Source organism: Miniopterus natalensis, chromosome 7, assembly GCF_054644295.1.
Source record: "Miniopterus natalensis isolate mMinNat1 chromosome 7, mMinNat1.hap1, whole genome shotgun sequence".
NCBI classification, from domain to species: domain Eukaryota; kingdom Metazoa; phylum Chordata; class Mammalia; order Chiroptera; family Miniopteridae; genus Miniopterus; species Miniopterus natalensis.
Genome location: NC_142087.1, coordinates 37,093,552 through 37,102,113, shown reverse-complemented (window position 1 = coordinate 37,102,113; position 8,562 = coordinate 37,093,552). Strand labels below are relative to the sequence as shown.

At 42.1% G+C, this 8,562-nt stretch overlaps 1 protein-coding gene across 6 annotated transcripts in view; it reads right to left on the bottom strand.

Annotated features, from left to right (window-relative positions):
* Positions 1-3,970: 3,970 nt before the first annotated feature.
* Positions 3,971-8,562, bottom strand: part of PPP4R1 (protein phosphatase 4 regulatory subunit 1) — a 57,463-nt gene continuing 52,871 nt past the window's right edge. For 5 of the 6 annotated variants that reach the window (XM_087818939.1, XM_087818938.1, XM_087818940.1 and 2 more), the window contains 5 exons: positions 8,416-8,516; positions 6,818-6,938; positions 6,588-6,722; positions 5,952-6,093; positions 3,971-5,012 (listed from right to left, as the gene is read on the bottom strand). In XM_087818939.1, the coding sequence (XP_087675065.1) occupies positions 4,849-5,012; positions 5,952-6,093; positions 6,588-6,722; positions 6,818-6,938; positions 8,416-8,516 (663 nt within the window). In that variant the 3' untranslated portion in view covers positions 3,971-4,848. Of the gene's footprint in view, positions 5,013-5,951; positions 6,094-6,587; positions 6,723-6,817; positions 6,939-8,415; positions 8,517-8,562 lie in introns of those variants that run through there. The other variant, XM_087818941.1, reaches the window with a different exon arrangement.

The window sequence follows — 8,562 nt, the reverse complement described above, 5'->3', positions numbered from 1 at the left end:
TGGATTTTTAAAATTTAGTATTTCATTACAGTTGTCTCAGTGTTGGTTAACTAATTTTTGCCAGGACCATTATTGATCAAGCAAATAAATTCAACAGCCATTTGAGAAAAAAATGCTCATTTTTTTGTATACATTGTTTCTTTGAATTAATTGCCTATGGCTGTCAAGAAGTTGGTTTGATATTTAAGGTCCTAGAGTGAAAAAAATGTAACTCACTTTGTGTTCCTCACCCAGTCAGAGTTAATGCCCACTCACTGGTTACTAGGGCTTGCAGCGGCGCCTTCCTCCCTCCCCAAAACTGGTGCTTGCCACTGAAGGAGCGCTTGCTGCACACCCAGCTGGCTGGGACTGGGTCTGCAGCCTCTGTGAGTGATGTTCTGGTTCCAGATGATGTACTGGTCAGCTGGCCCAACTTGGCAAAAAAGCAGGTTGGTTATTGCGTCGTGGCTTTCCTGATGGGTCTGTTGGGCTGATTACCTAACTAATGCTGATCAGGTGATTCCAGAGTGACTGGTTTAAGATTCCATTTCTGGGAGAGCTGAGACTGTCAGTCTCAGTTTGGTGATGTGGGGGCTTAGCATAAGCAACTCCATTTTGGGCCTATAGTCTTGTTTTTCACAATAAACAGGAAACAGGCTCAAAGCAGTGGTGAGAACTGCAGTTGGTTGTTGCCTACATTGTCACCACACATCCCTGAAAACGAGAGGGAATGAAGCAGTGTCCACGTGCAGGCACCCTGGAACCATAAGTTCCAGTGGGTTCAAAACGGATGGATAAAGGTGGGTAAACAACTTTCTCATCTGAACTGGAGTGCCCCAGCAACAACAGGCAAGAAACGCCAATTCCGGCTACAGTTAGAGAAAGCAAAAGCCGTCTTTTTGGGAGGATGTATGTAACCTGAAGAGGTTGCACAAGTTTTCAGTTTCTCACGTGTGAATGAAAAAAATGTATTGTTTATTGTTACTCAGATTGTGCCAGTGACCTCTGCTGAGCGATCGTAATCAGGGAGCCAATAGTGTAGGAGTGGTAAGTTCTCTGGAATGAAACATTAACTTGGCCCTAGCAGGTGGTGCTGCCCAAACAAAGGCACAACCCGAGGGCAACTCCAGGGATGAAGTGACTAGAGAAGTGTCATATAGCTCCAGTTGACTTGGGTTGACCTTACTGTGGGGTTGTCATAGACACAGCCTGTTCTATTTGAATATCAGATCCACAGTGACTACATTTGAATACAAGGATGTCCCATGAATCTGTATTTGAGAATCCTATTTTGGGAGGTTTTATGGGTCTTTTTACCTACAGCAGTAAAAACCTTTACTTGGCTTTTCTCTCCTTTGCTGGATCTATTTTTTGCGTCTGGCTACCCTTAGTTTTTCAGCTAGCCACTGGACTGGTAATGCTAAAGTGACACTAAGTACTGTACAAATCAGTTGTTATTACTTGAGAGAAAGAGATGACCCAATATAATCTAAAGTGGACAGTGTCAAGTAGGTGGCACTGGGGAGAAGTATTTGGAATTAACCAGATTTGGCTCTTTGCCCCAAGTGTAAAGTCGTGGAGATGCGCGCTAAGCACAGGTGCACGTGTTCTGATGCCAGTACCAGTGGGCTGCATGTTACTTGATCACAAATGGAAGCAGCTCTCGAGTAAAGATGGTGAGCCGAACGAACAGTCTGGGCTGCTGGAGCAGGCAGCGACACTAGCCCTATGACCGTGTACCTGGCTGGCCCTTGCTGTTTCTAGGCACCTGCATGAAAGCTGCCATCCCAGCTGCTGTGGTCACAACCTGTCACAATGGCCAGTGATTGTGTGGGCAGTGGACACTGAACGCACCTTAAAGCATTCATTTGCAACTAAGGAAAAATATGTAAATATTTAATGCTTAACGTTTCTTATTACCATGTTGTTGAAGGTAAGATATCAAATAATGGAAATGAGTGTTAATTTGGAAAAGGTGAGATTCCATACCCACAGATTCAGCTAGGGCCTTGTTACTTAAAAATGTCACCTTGATTCTTAGCAGGAGTGCTGGGTGTCAGGTCCCACCATGGACCTGCTGGGTCATAATCTGCATTTTAACAAGATTCCAGGTGACTGAGGTGCACATTAATATTAGAGGCACCATTCTAAATGACCAATATTTTACTATAGATATTTAAAAGCCAAAACAAAAACAGAAAAATCTCAGGATAAGTGACCACTGAAGACAAGTCAGGTGGCAGCCCCACAATGCACCCCCCCTCCCCCATTGTTTCTGTTCTTCTGCCTGAGCCACTAAGAACTTCCTCGGGGCTGGCACTGGCCCACTGTGAGGGTAAATCCTACTCTGGCAGCATTAGTTAAATGGCCTTCCTCCCACTGGTGCGTCCCTCCTATGGCCAGCTCTTCCTGGCGGCCGTACTAGACGTTCTAAATCTAGCATGAGTTTATAAAGGCTTATGGCAGAAATTTAAAAATACAACAGAAACCACAAGTCGTGCTTACGTTTATTTCCTGTCTCAACTTTTTCTCTGGTTTGAGTCTGAGGATTATTCATTTTAATGAGGCCATTTGCTTGGTTATGTTGTTGGGAGGGTCCTTCTTTTCCTCCCATTTGCTCACTGCTTCTGTCTCCTGGAATTTACAGAAATGTTACCACATGGAAAAGACATGCCCTGGAGCCTGAGACATAGTGCTCTTTCCTAGATACAGATGGTCAGCTTAAAACCTTGCCATCCCCTCCTTGCAGCTCCCTCCTGCCCTGAGCTGCACCCGCACAGCATTTCTCCCTAATGCCCCCAAATACACTAGGCACACAGGCCTGGTGTTTCAGGTGTTCCACGTTCCCCGGAAAGCTGACACGGGAGGGATGTGAGGTTCTGGACGTTTCCTTTGGCATATTCAGCTTGCTGAGCACGGGGAAATACTCATCCTGATAGGAAGCAGGACCTGGACCGAGGAGTCTGAGAATAACCTACCCAGCAGTGCACCCCAGTGCCTGCCCGGTAGACTAAGAATCACCCAGAACAGTTCCCTGACAAGGTGCTGGCAGCCTGGGCAGCTCTTAGGGCAACATGGTAGTGCTCTCAGGAACTTAGCACTTGCCTAATCCAGAGTTAGAGGGCTCTAGAAAACTGACAGTGGTCTGGCATCACGGAAGTATCTCCAAAACTTGGCAAAAAAGGTGATCCTTGAGCCACTCCACCAGGCAAACAGGAAGCCTGCTGGCTGGGTGAAGTCAGTGAGGGAGCTCACAAAAAACTTCCGGACAAGGGGAAGGGCAGCAGAGATCACCCAGTGTGCCGTGACCGAGGAGCCAGGCAGGATGTGAGGAAGGGGCCTGTGTGGGAGGGCAGGAGACACCTGGCAATGACCAAGGACATGGGCTGAGAAAAATGCAGTTTTCCTCTTCAGCTTGATTATTCAAAAGTCCAAACATATCTTCTAACATTAGGCACCAATGTTAAGTCCCTATGAGGACATAATTATTGCCACTCTATTCATCTTTCTATTGTGAATAGTCTGAGCATGAATTGTTTTGCAGTTTTTGTTTTTGCCTCCTGGGGGATTGCAAATAACCACTAAGTCACCAATTTTCTAGATTTGTTTGCTTGCTTCCTTTATAGCTGCTCCTGGAAGCACATTTTTCCCCTTGGAAGATCCTGTATAACAAAGGCTGCACTGTAGACAGGCTCCAACACCCCTTGCCATCCTCAGGATTTGGCTGCCACTGCTCCTAACGCCTGATGGAAGACAAGCCAGACCTTGAACAGCCTCAGGGAACACTGTGCCTAGGATGCCTCTGCCATCTGCCAAGAGCAGAACCCGGCCTGCGGGGCATAAGCAGACTTCAAAGAAATTACTAAACTAGTTAAAAGTCAAATTTTTAATCTAATTTTCCCATTTTATACTAAATCATTAATACAGGTCACAAATTGCATTTATTCGCAGACATCTATAAAACAATCAAAACTGTATATATCTCTCTCTATACAGATCTTAATAATAAATTTTATTTGGACAAGAGAACTTGTGCCACAACAGTTTTAAACAGCATGATTAAAGACTGTAACCCTCCTAAGAGTGGTCACAGATATGTACAGTATGTGAAGGAAAAGATGCACCTCAGAGCTGATCATGATCCAGTTAAAAACACCTGACATACATTACACGCGCTAATAAATTTCATTCAGGTCATGACCAGCATGAAAAAAAAATTCAGGACATAGATAACTCAGCAAACGTTCTGTAAATGTGTACAGCAATATGCTGCATTTATGAGTTAAAATCATATTCTACTTTAGTGTTAGCATCAAGCCCTTAGGAGGAATAAAAAACATCTCCTTTCCCATTAACACACGTCAAAAACTATTCACACTTAGGGCTGGGCGGCTGGCCGCAGAAGCACACAGGTTCCTTGCCTGTGTGGAAACAGAGGGCTAATACTGAAGGTCTTTCACATCCTGGCTCACAGCCGCCTTCTGGCTATAATTCCATCTATCAGTCATTAAATAAACCAGGAGAAAGCAACGCAGGTCTCTGGGAATCTCATCCCTTCCATAAGGAAAATGCTCTGCCAATTCAAGTTTCAGTCAGTCAGGAAGACGGAAGGATTTAAGGCTTCGGTGACAATTATAATCCTCTGAGAAATTATTTTCCCTTAAAGTCAAGATAAGATAATAGTGTTTACTGTACTTTCTCTTGACTTAAAATCCCTGGTGTCGGTGTAGGCAACTTGCACCTGCAATTAAGTCTGCAAGAGAAGACGGTCTCTATTCCTCCTCAGAGTGTCCCAGCTCACACGCGTGTGGAGCACGTGTTGAACCTCGGCTTCCTAGGAAGCAGGAAAGACACCGAGGCTGAAGCTCTCTAGTAGGTTGAGGAAGCTGTGCTCATGGCATCTTCGGAGATTTTGGTACTGGCAGGGTGGATGCTTGCAAAATACTTGACGTCACTGTCACGATCCATCTGAAGAGCCATGATGGTTTGTTCTACAGCTTCCTGATGACAGCTGGCTGAGGTTAAGAAATAATCTGGAAATGAGAAGTGCAGATTACAAACAAAACTAGTCTAATATTTCAGTTAAGTACAAAGTATACAAAGTTCTTACATTATGAAACATGATTTTTCCTACAAGTATAAACACAAGCTCTGTTGAATTATAAACAGTAGTCCAAACTGATTTGTTATAGCAAAAAAAAAAGAATTATCAGATATATTTTGACTGACTAAATTTCAGGATGTTCAATGGCAGTGGAGCTAATAAATATATTAAAACCTGTACTTGTTATAGCTATTAATTAGCTCAGTAAAAGGAAAAAACACTTCCAAATACCAACCACGCATACTGAAAACCAGAGTCTTGTCTAGCCATTTTATTGCTATTTAAAAAAATTAAATGAATTCTAAAGGAGAAGCAATATTCATTTACCCATATTCTTTGAAGTCTATTAAAAACTTCCTGTGATTCATTCATGAGTTCATCTATTCAAATAACATTTATTGAGGCATTTTGGGGAGATTACAACAAATAAAACCACCTAAATTTTGAGGAGCTTACGATTTGTATCAAAGTAAATAATATGGGGCATTTGTCTTCTGCCTAATGACTGAAGAGGCAGAAACCCAAACACACCTCCTGACCCCAAACAACATAACCAATGTCAAGGGCAGTAGGGGTGGGGCTCCAAGGGCAATAATTTTTCATAGTCATAAGTGAAAGCTCAATATTCAAACTAGTAAGTTTTAAATTATAAAAAGATATTCACTTAGAGGGGCAATAATTAAAAGTCCCTTTCATCACTCTAATCTGTGTCCTCTTGCAGAGGGAACGACTATGAACAACTTACAATATAGTCTTCTATCAGATTATTTCTAGGAACATACACTTCTGCTTAGATTCTTATCTATTCATGTGGTCTGTGAATCTCCTCCCTGCCACGGACACCTTTCCTAAAAAGTCGCATACCCACCTTTTTCTAGTAGAGTTTGTCTTAATGTCTTTGCAAGCAGCACTCTAACATTTGGAACCCTATCATTTGCTAAGGTTAGCAAATGTGGCATCAGATGCAGAGCAAACTGGTCCATGGGAAGGCAATCATCTTCAAGGACAGTCTGGGGAAAAGAAGTTACTGCTTTAGATTTGCCAATTTAGTCTACCTAAACCATAATACTAGCTAAGAAAATCTTAGTAACAACATAATTGCTACAATTTTAGTTACTGATTTTTAAACCAATATTCCAGGCACCTAGGAACTCAAAACAAAAATGACATAATTAAGTTCCTACTGAGGCAGTTTTTAAGCTGCTCCACAGAGACCTGGATGGTTCATGGGCACATTCATTTTCACACCTGTGCTAGGTCCACAGACCCCGAGCGCCCTCTAGGGGGCCGCTGTGGGTGTGCCAGCTTTATGAAGAGCTCAGTGAACTTTATAAAGGACTTGGTGAACCAGGCAGATGCCCAACTGAGGAATAGTGGATCCAATAAACCGCCAGGTGGCAAAGTTCTGTCCTTCAAGAATAAAGAGAGTGTGTACAGAGAGAAGGAGTAAAAGAGTAAGCCTAGTTCTAGATATAAAATGTGTCACAAATGGGTCTTTGCTCACCTGGCAGACAAAGACAAAGGCTTGACGGCCAGACCACTTGGGACATCTACCAAAATTTTCCACAAGCTCATGGATGAGGTCCACTCCAAATGTCAGTGGCGTTGCCAAGTGCAGCTTTTTCACCATCTCACTGACCTGGGAGAGTGAACATGAAGAAGTGAGCAATGTCTTCGTTTTATGATTTTATTAATACTCTGCTGATCTAAAATTGTAAAAATTTTAAAACATACCAACTTGTAGGAAATCCAACGAACAGAAGAAACTTTATCTGCACATAGATTCAGAGCAATGGGGCGTAAATAGTCATAAACATCTCTGGCACTATATAATTCTAGAAGTAAAATCAGCTGTCTACAAAAATGAATTACAAAAATAAAGTTAAAATTTTAAAACAAGATAAATGAAAACAGGTTGATCATCGGAATAATTTGTAATACTGGATACTCTTTATAAGAGGAACACATGTAAAGGCTAGTGATTAACCTGGTCTCTCCTGCAGATCATCACCCCTGACTCTCTATATCTGTGTCCACAGGGACTGAGATGGAACAAAGCATTTTCTAGTATGTTCAACTGGAACATGAAACACATTTTTCCTGTAGTAACTGTTTAGAATGTGCTAAAAAATCCCTTCATCTACAACCAGTTATCTAAATAAGAAAAAGTTCTAGCAGTTTAAGGTAGCTTAATATGTACTTGTTCAGGCTCCACGCAGCTCCTAAGGAATGGCAGACACATTTACTGGGGGCACACAAATGGTCCGCTACCAGCTGTGCCCGTTACGTCTGAGGAGAACTAAAGGCTGACAGAGCCCATCGGGCCAATGTGAGTAGATGTAACAATGCTCATGAGGAAATACCTTGAATGTGGATGAGAATTTTGCCTTTCAGATTTTATTTTAAAGATTATTTACATTTGCAATCAGCAGGAAGTGAATTGCGGTCACGGTTTTGGTAACCGGCTGTCAATCATGGTCCAAAAATATTAAATGGAAAATTCCAGGAGTAAACAATTCCTAAGTTTTCAACTGCACACCGTTCCGAGTTGTGTGATGAAATCTCAACCCATCCTGTTCCTGCCTGCCTGGGACTGAATCATCCCTTTGTCAGCATCTCCACACTGCACACACCACCTGCCTGTTGGTCACTTAGTAGCCGATTATCAGACAGACTTTCGTGGTATCGCAGAACTTGTTGTGTCCAAGTGACCTACTAATTTTACTTAATGGCCCCAAAGCACAAGAGTAGTGATGCCCGCAATTGGGATATGCAAAGAGAAGCCATAAAGTGCTTCCTTTAAGTGAAAAAGTAAAAGTTCTTAATAAGAAAAAAACACACGTATGCTGAGGTTGTTAAGATCTACAGTAAGAACAAATCTATCTGTGAATAAATCTTGAAAACATTATGCAAAGTGAAGAAGCCAGACACAAAAAGCCACGTTACATGATCCCATTTCTATAAAAGGCTCCGAACAGGCAAACAGAGACAGAAAGCAGACTGATGACTGCCAGGGGAGGTGGCAGAGGGGGAAGGTTTCCTTTCGAGATGATGAAATGTTCTAGAACTACACAGTGGTAATGGCTGTATGATATTGTGAATGTACTAAATGTCACTAATTGCAACTTTGGTTATGTGTATTTTACCAAAATTTAAAAAGAGAGAAATAGACTAAAAAACCCCAAAAACCTAGGAAAATTCACTGCATTACAAGAAATGTTAAAGGAACAGGATACTAGACAGAAATTGGGATCTACTCAAAGTAATGAACAAATCCAGAAGAGGTGCATACACACCCCTACGAAACTGTCTAATAAACTGCCAGAACTTACTCAGCCAGCTCAGCTCGAAAGCGCCAATTTCTACTATTATCTGTCACCAAAAACTCCTGAAGTTGATAAAGATATTCTCTTCTTTTGTCAATATGAAGAAGCTGAAATAACAAAAAAAATATTCACTAGGACAAGGTACAGACATTA